General features: G+C 45.9%; 1 protein-coding gene across 1 annotated transcript in view; it reads right to left on the bottom strand.

Moving 5' to 3' along the window:
• CEP120 (centrosomal protein 120) overlaps window positions 1-16,088 on the bottom strand; it is a 410,430-nt gene that overhangs the window by 128,089 nt on the left and 266,253 nt on the right. Inside the window, 1 exon segment of the mRNA XM_030193546.1 lies at window positions 12,202-12,363. Coding sequence (XP_030049406.1) covers window positions 12,202-12,363 — 162 coding nt within the window.

The raw sequence follows: 16,088 nt of genomic DNA on the forward strand, positions 1-16,088 counted from the left end.
TCAAAACAGATGGACATCTGAAAAGGGCCAGATAGGCGTTCTTCTTGCGAATCCGCCCACATTGCCATAATCAGGACACATGCTCAGAAAGTATCCAAGTGGTAAGCAGCCCAGAAAAAGGCGTTTTGAATAGGGGTGTGTTGGAGGCATCTCTGGGGCGTTATAGGCAGTGTTTAATGGGATGGAAGTCATCTAGCCATAACGGATGGCAGGAAGATATCCTGGGGCGGAAATGAAAACATCCCAATTTAGACCTTGAGTATTGTGTTCAATTCTGGTCGCCGCATCTCAAGAAAGATATAGTAGAATTGAAAAAGGTGCAGCGAAGGGCGACTAAAATGATAGCGGGGATGGGACGACTTCCCTATGAAGAAAGACTAAGGAGGCTAGGACTTTTCAGCTTGGAGAAGAGACGGCTGAGGGGAGACATGATAGAGGTATATAAAATAATGAGTGGAATGGAACAGGTGGATGTGAAGCGTCTGTTCACACTTTCCAAAAATACTAGGACTAGGGGGCATGCGATGAAACTACAGTGTAGTAAATTTAAAACAAATCAGAGAAAATATTTCTTCACCCAACGCATAATTAACTCTGGAATTCATTGCCGGAGAACGTGGTAAATGCGGTTAGCTTAGCAGAGTTTAAAAAGGGGTTAGACGGTTTCCTAAAGAACAAGTCCATAAACCACTACTAAATGGACTTGGGAAAAATCCACAATTCCAGGAATAACATATATAGAATGTTTGTACGTTTGGGAAGCTTGCCCGGTGCCCTTGGCCTGGATTGGCCACTGTCGTGGACAGGATGCTGGGCTCGATGGACCCTTGCTCTTTTCCCAGTGTGGCATTACTTATGTACTTATGACCTGCTACAAATTCAAACAAATGAAGCCACAACCTGTCTTTGGACCCATTTGTGCTTTGCTCAGTTGGAGAGTGGAAGGGTGGAGTTGGTTGTGGTGTAAAGGAGAGTGGCAAGTTGTGGTATGGTTTGTTTGTTGTCTTTGTCTGGCCCAGTCTGAAGCCTTTGTCCCCCTACATTTTCTACCTTCTCTCCTCTATCTCACCTCCTAAACCCCCTCACCACACCTGATAGCCCTCATCCACACCCATCCCCCTTCCTCTCGGGCCCCCTTTCTCCCTTTGCTCTGTCCCTTGCCCAAACACCCAAACCTCCCTCCCTACCCCCTTATTTGCTCCTACTCTTTCTCTCCTTCTGCCTCTGTGCTGTAATTCTGTTTGCCCATTCCCACTTTGTCAGTGTGTTGTGCACTGTGGCTGTGTGAGTGCTGTTACTGGTGGTGGGTCAGTGTCTCACTAGGTGGTGCTGAGCTCTGCATTAGGTGGAGGTGTGCACAGTGGTTTTAGAAGGCTGCACCTGTGATGGTGGGACACCTGCACAACAAAGCATGGAACTGCTGGTCTGTGCTGGATTGCAATGGAACTTTCATTGTGCTGCGATTCTGACTTTTCTTACACAGTGGATAGCACAGAAGCTGTATTATAGTGTAGTGCTATGGTTATTGTTATCTGCTCTGAGACAAGGCCACCAAGAGGGGAGACGGGGGAAGGGGGGGGTAAGATTCCCAAAGGGGGCCTGGTGCTGGGGTCCGTCTCTCTTGTGCTCCTGTGTGTCGGGACCCAGGTAATTGCACTGACACAATAACCTGGTCCCAGCACACAGAAGCAGATGCAGGAAGGTAGGGTGCAGCGGCAGCCCAAGTGGAGGGGTAGGGGGTGGAAGTGGCTGCTGCTGCAGTGGCTCTGCCCCGGCTCTGTCTCTCAACAGCCCTGCTCCGAGATGATGGTATTTGGCAATCCCCTTTGAGCCATGCAATTTAGCAAATTCTCCCTACTCAGAACTGCATGTCAGAACCAAAGATGTCTGCACTTTATGTTGTGAAGTCTCAGCTGAGACTGAGAGGTATGACACTGCTCTTTTACGACAGAACTTTTGAAGTCACTAAATGAGGGCAGGGAGGCAGTATCAGCAGAGGAAAATATTCTACACTGTAAAAGTCAGTTGATCTTTGTGCCAAAAATTTCAACTTCTGCTTTGAAAGCCTCTTCTCTATCTTATGAATGTTCTTGAAGCTGACTGAGGTGGTTCTTTAGGGGAATGCACCTCATTCACAGTCCTTGCATTCAGCCTAATGATATTTGGAGCCCGGACACATCATATGCTATCTGTGTGCGTCAGTTTAATGTCTTTCTTCAAAGTTCAAGCATGTCCTGAAGTCACGATTTACCTATGCCATGGTCCTTCAATAACTGTGGGATGAAGGAGATCAGTGAAAGTTAATATCTGATACAGGTCTAATAAAAACCTGAATGGAGTAGAATGGTTAAATGGGAATCAATTGTTTACTTTTCAAAAAACACAAAGACTAGAACACACGCCATGAAGTTTAGTAGTACATTTGAAACAAATCTGAGAAAAAGGTTTGGAGAAACTCCTGGAAGAAAGGTCTATACAACATAAGTAGACCAGGGGAAAGCTACAGCTTATCCCTGGGGTAAGGTTGGGATCCTGCCAGGTACTTCTGACCTAGACTGGCCACTGCTAGATCAGGATGTTGGCTTAGATGTACTTTTATTCTCACCCAATATGACAATTCTTATGTTATATCTACCTACATTTAGATATACACATGCATACACACAAACTTTTTTTTTGTTTTAATAAAATAAAGAAATTAATACAAAGTACAATAATATTGAAACACATCCACTCAGCATAGTAGACAGAGGGTTCATTTTCAAAACAGAAACACGTCCAAAAAGTGGCACAAGCAGATGGACTTTTTTTCTAGCCAAAAAACATCCAAAGTGTATAATCGAACAAAGGAAAAAAAATAGCGAAGACCGCTAGTCGTTCAACATAAAACTTCCCCAGAGGGGGGCATTTCATGGGCATGCATAGGCAGTCTTACGCGATGAATGTCTCCAGCCCATAATGGATAGCAAAACAACTTCCTAGTGGTGGGAAGAAAAAGTCCAGCATTAGATCTGCTTTAAAAGTATCTAGGGTAAGGACAAACCGTCTTTAGGCCCATTTTGTGATTTTGCTGAGAGAGTGGAGAGTTGGAAGTGGGCGTTTGTGAGAATTAGTGGAGAGTTGCTGAGTGCTTTGTTACTTTTATCTCTTTGCCCCAGTCTGAACCCTTACATTCCTGCCTTGCATTCTCTGTCTCTCACCTCCTCGTCCACACCTGCTACACCAGCCACACCCACCCTTCCTCTGTACCTCACTGTCCCCAAACTCCCACACCTCCCATTATACTTCCTTATCCGCTTGTCATCTGTCTCTCAGTATTCCACTGCTGTGTGTGCACGAGGACTGTGTTGTGGTTGAGAGAGGGAGTGATTTGTACTGCTGCTATGTGTATCAAGACTGTGTGCTGGTGAAAGGAGAGTGAGTGATTTGTTCTGCAGCTATATGTGTCAAGACTGTGTGCTGGTTTAGAAGAGTGAGTGATTTGTTCTGTCTGTTGGTAGAGGGACTCACTAGGTCCAGTAGGTGGAGGTGTGCACAGTGGTAATTCTGGAGTAAGTAGGCAGCACCTGTGGTGGTGGGATGTGGATGCGCTGAATGCATTGTTGGCTCACGCCTTGCTGGAGATGGAAAAGAGTTTGGAGGGGAGATCCCGCAGGAGATATCCCTATCAGAGAGAATCTTCAGACCCAGCACCCACTTCCTTGACCTCAAACTGACGACCAATGTCTCACTAGGTACCACTTTGACAGTGCCACAATACAGTACCTCTGTGACCAGCTACAACCTCCCCTCCAGCCCAGGACATGCAGGAATAATCTCATCCCGGTCCACCTGAAGGTAACTGCCTCCCTTGCCTTTCTGGTCACTGGCACTTTCCAGCCAGTCCACCATCTCCACAAGGTCACCAGAACAGCCAATACATACCCTTGTCTCATTTTGCTTCCCTCCCCCCCCCCCCCCCCCAGGTGACAGAGGATACCCACAATGAACGCGGCTCGTGATCTCTATAGTGCATTCTCAAAATGAGGCAGAGACAGAGGCAGAATACAATAAGAGGCATTAGACCACATGCAGCATAATCAAATCCACCTTTGGTCAGCTGAAGAATTGCTTCCAATGTCTCGCCGGTCCGGAGGGGAGCTCCTCTACAGCCCAAAAAACATTGCAAAAATCTTCATGGCCTCTGCAAGCTGCACAACTTGATACAGTGAAGAAGACGGGCCCTGCCAGAAGAGGGAGAACAACCACAGCAGCACGCACAAGACCCAGAGGATGTGGAACCCCTCCTACTCCCAGAGCTGAGCAGGGTGCACATCAGCTGGGGGTCCAAGTCAGGCAAATACCCATACTGACCAATTTTCGGTGAAGGTACATCAATCTTCCCCCCAGCACACACCCCTCCTCCAACCCCTCCCCTTCCCCAGCACACACACCCAACCCCCTCCTCCAGTGCACGCCACCACAGAAAGGCAGGTATTTGGCTAACCAGACTACTTCCCCCTCCCCCATCTCCTCTGAGATGCACCTCACCCACCCACCCCTGCCCCCAAGCAGCTGGTGAGGAGCTGGCCCTTCCAGCAGAATATTGTCTAAGTCCTCCCCTGAGGGGCTCCCACTGTCCTCACTCTTGTCAAAGGTTCCTGCTGTCTCTGCTGCCCCATTAAAGTCTGGCTTGCCAGAGGTCAGATCTTGAACGCAGGGGCTCCACTCTGGCAGATTTGGCTACTGGTTGTGCCACAGCAGCTGACACTGCACTGGTGAAGGGTGACGGCCTCTGTGCTTGACAAGGCAATTTTGTACTCCTGGAGATCCCAACAGATCACCAGGAGCTGGCGCCAGATTTTCTCAGAGACCTGGTTGCTCTCCTGGCGAATGCACCACAGCTGCTTGGCGCACTCCTGTGGTGCCCACATCTCCTGATGTAGCAGATCCAATTTCTGGGCGTGGTACTCTGCCAGGTCAACATTTTAAACCAGCAGTTTACTGGCCAGGCATACAACCTGACACCTGTAATGGCAAGATCCCCTCCAAAAGGCCTGTGGCTCCTCAACTCCCTCATCAGTGACCCTGGCCCAATCTGCAAATTCTGGTGGGGGGGAAGGGGTCACAGCTAATTAGTCCTGTGGCTCTTCCCCTGCAGGCAGCTCCTGGATGTTCTCGTCATTTGCTTGCAGGTGTTCTCCCCCAGTGACCTCCTGTGAGGCCACAGCTGTCACATTTTCAGCCTCTACCTCCTCAGCATGTGGCTGCTGTGCCTGCTGGCCGCCGGTTCCTAGCTCGCCATCTGATTCAGTGTCATCACCTGTGTACAGAAATTGGAGGAAATGTGCTTGTTGATCTACCTAACCTAGCACTATGCTGCAGCATTCCTGTACATACCATTCCATATGCACTTTCAGACTTCACATGAGGAATGGCATTGTCACACAACCCAATGATATCTGCCTGTACATTCAACACTACTGGAGCCAAGGGGTATGGTGCACTATGAAGCCCTCTAAAATGTGAAGGCACAGAATATAATTAAAGGGTTCACTGATCAGGCCCCAACACAATAGGTGCCAGTTAAGAGTATCTGCAAATTTCTTTGTAAAGCCATTGAGGCTTTCACATGGGCTACATTACAAAAAACAAAAACAAAACCCACAGTATTAAACACACAGTTCTTTTTAAAAACTCTATATTCTTATAAATAAAATTTTAAAAAAGTTATACATGCAACTAGAAACTTGAGAAGAAATACAGAGCTGTTACATGTAATAAAAAGAAGAAAAAAATATACACATTCTCAAAACAGGCAAAAAATTCTACTATAGAAAAGGATGGAGCAATACAACATGAAAAGAATATATACAAAAAAAAAAAACATCTAAAGAAGGTTAAAAAAAAAAACATATTGGAGCAGCTGCTCAACATTGAACTACTATATATTAACAGAGACATCATCCACAAGTAAGGGGTTCCCAACGCCATCACTCAAGAAAAACATTAACTGCAATACTTCAAACAATACATTTTTCGCTCCTTAATACAAAAAAATACATTTTTCACTCCTTTATACAAAATAACACATTGGCAGGGAAATTGTAAATAGAACTGGGCCCCAATCTCATGAAATCTTCAGCTCAAGGCCTCAACAGGAAAAACTGCCTCCTCCTTTTTTGAGTAACTCTACAGACTTCTGGAAACACATAAAGCTTCATATCATAAAACAATTTATGAATACTTCTAAAGTACTTCCCCAGAACCAAACCCCGATCAGAAACAGACAAAAAAAGTAGCAATCAATCAATGTAGCCCTCCAAAACCGAGATGTCAAGATATCTTGAGCCTTCCAAAACTGTCAGCTGATTTTGAGCCTCAGACGTAGAAGATGAAACACAGTGTATCTTAGTTAAAGTTGGTATTATCTCCTTAGAGAAGCCCAAAATTTCAATAAAGCAATTTAACATTTCTAATGCAGAAATTCCATCTATTGATTCAATTCTTCTATGAATTACTAAATTATCTTTAGGCAAAGCAGATTTCCAAACATTCCACTCTAGAAATTCTTTCTTCCAAGTTTCCCAGATTTTTACCTTCGGCTTCTAGAACAGCAGAATGGGCATTCACTTTCCCAGTCAAAGCAGCCTCTTGGGTACTCAGATCTTTATCCAGCCAAACGTTTACCCAAATTATTGATTACTACCATACTGACTTCAAAGTAATGACTCTGATGTTTCTCTATAGAAAACAGGACAGAAGTTTCTTGTCAGTCAGAAAACAATGCCACCAAATCCAAAGGGAGCATTAAAAGTAAATACATAAGTACATAAGTATTGCCATACTGGGAAAGACCAAAGGTCCATCAAGCCCAGCATCCTGTTTCCAACAGTGGCCAATCCAGGTCACAAATATCTGGCAAGGTCCCAAAAAAGCACAAAACATTTTATACTGCTTATCCCAGAAATAGTGGATTATCTCCAAGTCCAATTAATGGTCTATGGACATTTCCTTTAGGAAGCTGCCCAAACCTTTTTAAAACTCCACTAAGCTAACTGCCTGTACTACATTCTCTGGCAACGAATTCCAGAGTTTAATTACACGTTGAGTGAAGAAAAATTTTCTCAGATTCGTTTTAAATTTACTACATTGTAGCTTCATCGCATACCCCTAGTCCTAGTATTTTTGGAAAGCGTAAACAGACGCTTCACATCTACCTGTTCAACTCCACTCATTGTTTTATAGACCTCTATCATATCTCCCCTCAGCCGCCTTTTCTCCAAGCTGAAGAGCCCTGGCCACTTTAGCCTTTCCTCACAGGGAAGTCATCCCATCCCCTTTATCAATTTCGTCGCCCTTCTCTGCACCTTTTCTAATTCCATGATATCTTTTTTGAGATGCGGCGACCAGAACTGAACACAATATTCAAGGTGCAGTCGCACCATGGAGCAATACAAAGGCATTATAACAACCTCATTTTTGTTTTCCATTCCTTTCCTAATAATACCTATTTGCTTTCTTAGCTGCAGCAGCACACTGAGCAGAAAGTTTCAACGAATCATCAACGACAACACCTAGATCCCTTTCTTGGTCCGTGACTCCTAACGTGGAACCTTGCATGACGTAGCTATAATTTGGGTTCCTCTTTCCCACATGCATCACTTTGCACTTGCTCACATTAAACATCATCTGCCAATTAGACGCCCAGTCTCCCAGTCTCGTAAGGTCCTCTTGTAATTTTTCACAATCCTCCCGCGATTTAATGACTTTGAATAATTTTGTGTCATCAGCAAATTTAATTACCTCACTAGTTACTCCCATCTCTAGGTCATTTATAAATATGTTAAAAAGCAGCGGTCCCAGCACAGACCCCTGGGGAACCCCACTAACTACTCTTCTCCATTGAGAATACTGACCATTTAACCCTACTCTCTGTTTTCTATCTTTTAACCAGTTTTTAATCCACAATAGAACACTACCTCCTATCCCATGACTTTCCAATTTCCTCTGGAACCTTTCATGAGGTACTTTGTCAAACGCCTTCTGAAATATCAACCGGCTCACCTTTATCCACATGTTTGTTCACCCCTTCAAAGAAATGTAATAGATTGGTGAGGCAAGATTTCCCTTTACTAAATCCATGTTGACTTTGTCTCATTAATCCATGCTTTTGAATATGCTCTGTAATTTTGTTCTTAAGTCTCTACCATTTTGCCCGGCACCGACGTCAGACTCACTGGTCTATAATTTCCCGGATCTCCTCTGGAACCTTTTTTAAAAATCGGCATTGCATTGGCCACCCTCCAATCTTCCGGTACCACGCTCAATTTTAAGGATAAATTACATATTACTAACAATAGCTCCGTGAGCTCATTTTTCAGTTCTATCAGTACTCTGGGATGAATACCATCCGGTCCAGGAGATTTGCTACTCTTCAGTTTGTAGAATTGACCCATTACATCCTCCAGGTTTACAGAGAATTCATTACGTTTCTCAGACTCATCAGCTTCGAATTCCATTTCTGACACCGGTATCCCACCCAAATCTTCCCCAGTGAAGACCGAAGCAAAGAATTCATTTAATCTCTCCTCCCTGCACCATCATCTCATCCACGCATTGAGACTCCGGAGCTCTGCCTGTCTCTTGGGCCCTGCGCGTCGAACGGGTAGAATTTCAGAAAATGCTACCCTAGAGGATCTGGATTTGAGCTTTCTACCTAAGAGCCTAAATTTGGCTTCCAGAACATCTCTCCCACATTTTCCTATGTCATTGGTACCCATATGTACCAAGACAGCTGACTCCTGCCCAGCACTACCTAAAATCCTATCTAGGTGACGCGTGAGGTCCGCCACCTTCGCACCAGGCAGGCAAGTCACCAAGTGATCCTCACATCCACCAGCCACCCAGCTATCTATATGCCTAATGATCGAATCACCAACTACAACAGCTGTCCTAAACCTTCCCTCATGGACAGCACTTGACGTATCCTCAGTGCGAGAGGATAGTACATCCCCTGGCGGGCGGGTCCTGGCTACAGGAGTACTTCCTACTTCACCAGGGTGACGCTCTCCTTCTAGGAGACCTCCCTCCTCCAATATAGCACAGGGGCTACCAGACTGGAGGTGGGACTTCTCTACAACATCCCTGTAGGTGTCCTCTATGTACCTCTCTGTCTCCCTCAGCTCCATCAAGTCTGCTACTCTAGCCTCAAGAAAACGGACACGTTCTCTGAGAGCTAGGAGCTCTTTGCATCGGGCACACACATATGATATCTCACCAACTGGGAGATAATCATACATGTGACACTCAATGCAAAAGACTGGATAGCACCCCTCTCACTGCTGGACTGCTGACTCCATCTTAGTGTTTTTGAGTTTTTCAATAATTTAAAACTTGCTACAGTATTAAGGATATTAGCCTAATATAAAAATGTATTTTAGTTTATATAGTATATTGTATGATTTATTTAGTGTTTCCTTCTTAGATGGTAATGAAATGTATTTAAAACTCTGTAAGAGTACTCCTTTCTTGTTACCCTAAATACAATAACTTGACTATAAATAAAGAGTTGTCCTAGGGGTGGACAGGAAGACTAAACTAGATCCTGCAGTGCCTGCTAGATTCTGTTAATGCTGTGGTACAAAGTTTTTAAAACTAAGTGGAAAAGACTATGGAGATTAGTTGATAAAATTTGCTTTTTATATTTTTATTTTACCTACCACTAACCTACAATTCCTCCTTTAAACCCCAATCTTTAAGTTCCCAAAGCACAAAGCAAAATAGTGTTCACTTACCAGAGAAATGTCCTCTTCTCTCAGAACTTCTCAGAAAGGATGATGAAAGTTCCCCACAAGATGTAGGTGCCTCTCCCAATACAACCACACATGCTCTGTGGTGATTCTCAAGATCATTCCTCTGTCAAACCTCCAACTCATCTTTCTCCATAGATGAGGAGGCTCTCTGTGCTCCTTGGGGCTCAAACTGATATCACAAGCCAAGGAGACTGCCGCATTTCTAATCATAGATGAACCTAACAGTGACTGACCACTCGAGTTTCCAAACAAGCTTGAGCCATGCTGCACAAAGTCATCTAAAGAACCAGTAACAAGCAAGGGAGGTGACTGCCCCACTACTTACTGGGGGAGGAAATGTTTGGAAAGCACAGAGCACAGCTCAGGACTCCAATAGAATCACCAAACTGCACTGGCTGATATCATTAAATGCTCAATTTTAACTCAAAAAGGCCTAGATAACTCACTACACACTAATTAGGGGCAACTGAAAGTGAATGCAGATAGATGGAAACTTAGAAAATCTGTCAAAAAACCTAAATGTTTCAAAGGAATGGAAGCCCAACATTCAACAAAAGGAAAGTTTAAAGCACATTAAAAACAAAAAATGAGAAAGTTCTGTTAGTGCAGCAGGAAAGTCATCTTACCAGCTCCATAGAAAAACAAAAGACTCAGGAAATTCTGTGAGAAAGTGCAAGAAATACTCGTGCTGTAGGCGCACTAACTTTTTAGCGCATTCTAATGATACAGACACCCATTATATCCCTATAGGTGTCTCTACTGTTAGTGCATGATCATTTTTAGCGTGCGACAAAAGTTAGCGCACCTACAGCACGGCTTAGTAAACAGGTTCCCTAACTTTTTCTAGAAGTTAGACGTAAAATAAGGAGAGAGTAATTTTTTTTTAAACCTTTTTGAGAACTGGATAATTATTTCTACTAATTGGCAGTTTAATATTTTTCAAACCTTTAAGAATGATTTGCTAATTAAAAATACAATATTTGTGTAATTTTATAATTTTGTAAATATTTTGGTACAGCAATTATTGACTGTATTCATTAAATATAAAGGCATTTATCCTCCATGCAATGACCTGTGTGCAGGCATTATATTTCAAATGAGCTACATAACAGGGAATATTCTTTCCCTAGTATCACCTGTGATTTCTGATTTTTTTTGTTTAAATTGCTCCTACTCCCTAATTTGTGACATTTCAAAATGTGAGCCAGGCATATTTCCTTCCTTTAATAATTAATCAAATATTAACTTTTACTTTAAAACTTTCTATACTGCCCTACACTATATTGTAAACCATTCTGGTAACCAATGTTAACTTCTAACTCAGAAAGAACACAAACGAAGAAGAGAATGGAATAGAAACCAGTGAAGCAGCGTAACATGAAAGTGAAAGAGCGAGGAGAAAAGGAAGTCCGTGCCCACCAGTCAAACCCCACTGCTCACCCAGAATAACAAACCACCCATAAAACACTGATGAAATAGGCTTTTAACCAGTGGCAGCCTACCATTAGGCTAACTGAGGCAGGGGGCCTCAGGCGGAACTCATTATGGAGCGGCATCTTCCCCTCTCTCTTCGTCAACTCTCCTCCCCAGCCTACTTTCTATTTTTGTTTTTAATAAATCTGCACCGGCAGCAGTTCCCATATGCTGCCCTGCCACCAGCACCAGCATTTCCTTTCTACTGTAGGCCGCCTCTCTAAAGGTAACTTCCTGTTGCCTTGGAGGCGGGCTGCAGTATAGAAGAGATGCTGGTGCCAGTAGCAGGGCAGTGTATGGGGATCGCTGCCACTGCTGCCTTTTGAAACCAACAACAAAAAAAAAGGCAGGCAGGCTCGGGGAGGAAGTTTGAAGAAGGAAGAAGGAAAGGGGGGGAGATGCCAGACTGTGGCCAGGGGATGGAGAGGGGGAGTTCGCAGAGAGTGTGGAAATATGTTGGACTCGGGGGGGGGGGGGGGGGTGTTGGGCGCTATCTCATTCCTGTCTCAGGCAGCAGATTGCTTTGGGCTGCCCCTGCTTTTAACCCAGTCTTAAAATTTAACAAAAGATGGCTCCCTCTAAAGTTAAGGGAATGGAATTCCAAAGGGAATGAGCTAAAAAATAATATGCGAGTGATGTATGGACTCCAGGTAGGCAGTAGATGGAAGAGAAATTACCAGCAAATTCTCATGCTAGGAACAAAGGAATCTGGTAGGCATGTAAGGATTGTTTCATTAAACAGATAATCAGGAGTTCCTGAATGAAGAACCCTGAGTTCAATAATGAGAATTTTAAATTTTATTCAAAGTGACCTGCTAGACAGTACTTCTCAGCATAGAATGGTGAGACATGAACAAACTTACCTGTATGCCCTGTCCTAAGCAAAGTATTTTGACATAATTCCTTCTGTGAAAATGAGCATTTATCCACTTACTTGCTGGTGTAGGCGAAGCTTGTCCTCTTCCGATTGTTTGATTCTCGATCTTTCCATCTCTACTTGGTGTGCACAATCTTCTTTGACACGTCGCATAGCATCCTGCAGCTCCTGAAGGCCATGTTCATGCTCTGTTTGCAATTCGGACTTTATTTTTTTGAGCTAGAATTTGAAAATAGTTGTTGCTGACCAAAGTAATCACTATTTAAAATACTACAGCCTAGCAAAATTGCCTAGCAGCAGGAGTTGGCTGTCATGCAGAATATGCAGGTTCAACTCCTGGACCTGGCTCCTGTTCCTTAGGCCACCAGTGATTAGGGATGTTGTGTAGGTCTTTAAAAAATCCCATAAAGAAGGGAACTTCAGCCATCACAGAACAGCTTCAGCTACTGGTTGGCTTAAGGGCACACTTCTGCTAGGTTCCAAAGAGAAGAACAGGAAAGTATTATTCCTCAATTTAAACAAAAATATCTAAAATAGAATTTAGGATAATGGGAACATAAGAAAATTAATGCTCATTTTTCTACAATAAGATATTTTACTTTATAGGGATACGGGACAGAAAAAGAATGGTGTCTTAATATAGTCTACTAGTATAAAAGGCCCGTTTCGGTAGGCAATGAAACAGGTGCTAGCAAGGTAATCCCCCCCCCCCCCCCGCAGCGTCCTTCCTGTTTCCCCTGCAGCCACCCATCTAGTCTCAGGACCCCCTCCCCACCAACTCTCCTCTGCCCCTGCAGCCACGCATGTGCAGCGGCCCTCCTCTCTCCCCTGCTACCCCTGCAGCCACCCATGTCCAGCGACTCTCCTCTCCCCCTGCCCCCCCTGCAGCTACCCATGTCCAGCGACCCTCCTCTCCCCTGCCCCCCTGCAGCCACCCATATCCAACGACCCTCCTCTCCTTTCCCCACTGTAGCCACCCATATCCAGCGACCCACCTCTCTCCCCTGCCCCCCCCTTCATCCACCCATGTCCAGTGACCCTCCTCTCCCCCTGCCCCCCCCCCCGCAGCGTCCCTTCTGTCTCCCCTGCAGCCACCCATCTGGTCTCAGGACCCCCTCCCCATCTCCCTCTTCCCTGCCCCCCCTGCAGCCATCCATGTCCAGCGACCCTCCTCTCCCCCTGCAGCCACCCATGTCCAGCGACCCTCCCCTCCCCCTGCCCCCCTCCAGCCACCCATGTCCAGCGACCCTCCCCTTCCTCCTCGGTGCATCACCCAAGCCCCTACCCCCCCGCCACCCGCAGCCGCCAATACTAACGCTGTCCGGCCGCTGCTGCATCTCCTGTTGAGCAGCAGCGGCCGGTACAAAAAGAAAAAAGCCAAAAAAAGATTTTAAACCTGAAACACAGCTCCGTAGACAGCCATCTGGCATTGGCTGTCATCTCTGCAGCCGTTCCTCCTCTCGCCTCTGACGTCGCAGCGCTCCTCTGGGGTCTTCCTGCAGGGGCAGTGACGTGGAGGGGAGAGGAGGAGCGACTGCAGTGACAACAGCCAATGCCAGATGGCTGTCTACGGAGCTGCGTTTCAGGTTAAAAATCTTTTTTTGGCTTTTTACTTTTTGTACCGGACGCTGCTTCTCCACAGGAGAAGCAGCAGTGGCCGGACAGCGTTAGTATTGGCGGCTGCGAGTGGCGAGGGAGTTGATGTGCCCGAGGGGGGGGGGGGGGGTAGGGGCTTTGGTGATGCGCCGGGGGGAGGGTCTTGGGTGATGCGTCGAGGGGGGGGGTAGGGGCTTGGATGTTGCGCCGAGGGGGGGGCACTGAAAGCTGATTGGTAGGCAGGGGGAGGAGTAGGGAAACACGCGAGGCGTGTTTCCCTACTCCTCCCCCTGCCTGGCTCGCGGTTTTGCAGGGCAGGGGCTTGGGTATTGTGCCGAGGGGGGGCACTGACAGCTGTTTCCCAGGCAGGGGGAGGAGTAACATCTCTGACAGTGCATTCTAAACTGCCTAGCAGACCACCTCCAAGGGAGCCACGGTACCAGGCACATTAGAACGTTGGAGGTGAGAATTATTATATAGGATATGTTTATTCTAAAATTTGATATACTGCCTTTACTAACAATAGGTCAAGGCGGTTTACAATAATAAAATCAAGAGAAGAAAACTCCAATTAAATAGAAAATAACTCATTCATACTTTAGTTGTAAACCACACAGAAAAAAGTATTAAAAGTAATAAGATTTAGGACAACAGACTGTATCTCAGGTATCTCAGTGTGGCTATGCAGACTGTTGGTGACATATCCAAGTAGTGGGTATATTAAATTCCAGCTGAAAGTAATGGGTCTTTAATAGTAACAAACCTTGTTAGGGAAAGTTCAGATCTGATGCTAGGAGACAGACTGTTCCAAAGATTAGGCGCCAGAAAAAAAGAACGCAGACGATCTGGTTGATTTGTAGAGAGCAAACTTGGGTAAAGGTAGCATTAGACGATGGGCATTGAGCAACTATAGAGAACGAGATGTGGTGTAAGGAATAGTCATGGATGAAAGATAAAGAGGGAATCCCATGTGTAGTGCCTTCTATGTTGAGAAATATCTTAAACAGAGTCAGTGAATGATACATACCTGTAGCAGGTGTTCTCCGAGGACAGCAGGCCGATTGTTCTCACGACTGGGTGACGTCCGCGGCAGCCCCTACCAACCGGAAAAGGCTTCGCGGGACGGTCGGCACGCAGGGCACGCCCACTGCGCATGCGCGGCCGTCTTCCCGCCCGTGCGCGACCGCTCCCGCCAGTTGAATGACAAGCAATAAAATATGAAACACAACTCCAAAGGGGAGGAGGGAGGGTAGGTGAGAACAATCAGCCTGCTGTCCTCGGAGAACACCTGCTACAGGTATGTATCATTCACTTTCTCCGAGGACAAGCAGGCTGCTTGTTCTCACGACTGGGGTATCTCTAGCTCTCAGGCTCACTCAAAACAAGAACCCAGGTCAATTGAACCTCGCAACGGCGAGGGTACAACAGAAAATTGACCTACGAAGAACAACTAACTGAGAGTGCAGCCTGACCAGAAAAAATTCGGGTCCTGGAGGGTGGAGTTGGATTTACACCCCAAACAGATTCTGCAGCACCGACTGCCCGAACCGACTGTCGCGTCGGGTATCCTGCTGGAGGCAGTAATGTGATGTGAATGTGTGGACAGATGACCACGTCGCAGCCTTGCAAATCTCTTCAATAGTGGCTGACTTCAAGTGGGCCACCGACGCTGCCATGGCTCTGACACTATGAGCCGTGACATGACCCTCAAGAGTCAGCCCAGCCTGGGCGTAAGTGAAGGAAATGCAATCTGCTAGCCAATTGGAGATGGTGCGTTTCCCGACAGCGACCCCTAGCCTGTTAGGGTCGAAAGAAATAAACAATTGGGCGGACTGTCTGTGGGGCTGTGTCCGCTCCAAGTAGAAGGCCAATGCTCTCTTGCAGTCCAATGTGTGCAACTGACGTTCAGCAGGGCGGGTATGCGGCCTGGGGAAGAATGTTGGCAAGACAATTGACTGGTTAAGATGGAACTCCGACACCACCTTCGGCAGGAACGTTGGGTGGGTGCGGAGCACTACTCTGTTGTGATGAAATTTGGTATATGGAGCGTGAGCTACCAGGGCTTGAAGCTCACTGACCCTACGAGCTGAAGTGACTGCCACCAAGAAAATGACCTTCCAGGTCAAGTACTTCAGATGGCAGGTATTCAGTGGCTCAAAAGGAGGTCTCATCAGCTGGGTGAGGACGACGTTGAGATCCCATGACACTGTAGGAGGCTTGATAGGGGGCTTGGACAAAAGCAAGCCTCTCATGAATCGAACGACTAAAGGCTCTCCAGAGATGGCTTTACCTTCCACACGATAATGGTAAGCACTAATCGCACTAAGGTGATTCCTTACTGAGTTGGT

The sequence above is a fragment of the Microcaecilia unicolor genome, chromosome 2 (assembly GCF_901765095.1).
Source record: "Microcaecilia unicolor chromosome 2, aMicUni1.1, whole genome shotgun sequence".
Lineage (NCBI taxonomy): Eukaryota > Metazoa > Chordata > Amphibia > Gymnophiona > Siphonopidae > Microcaecilia > Microcaecilia unicolor.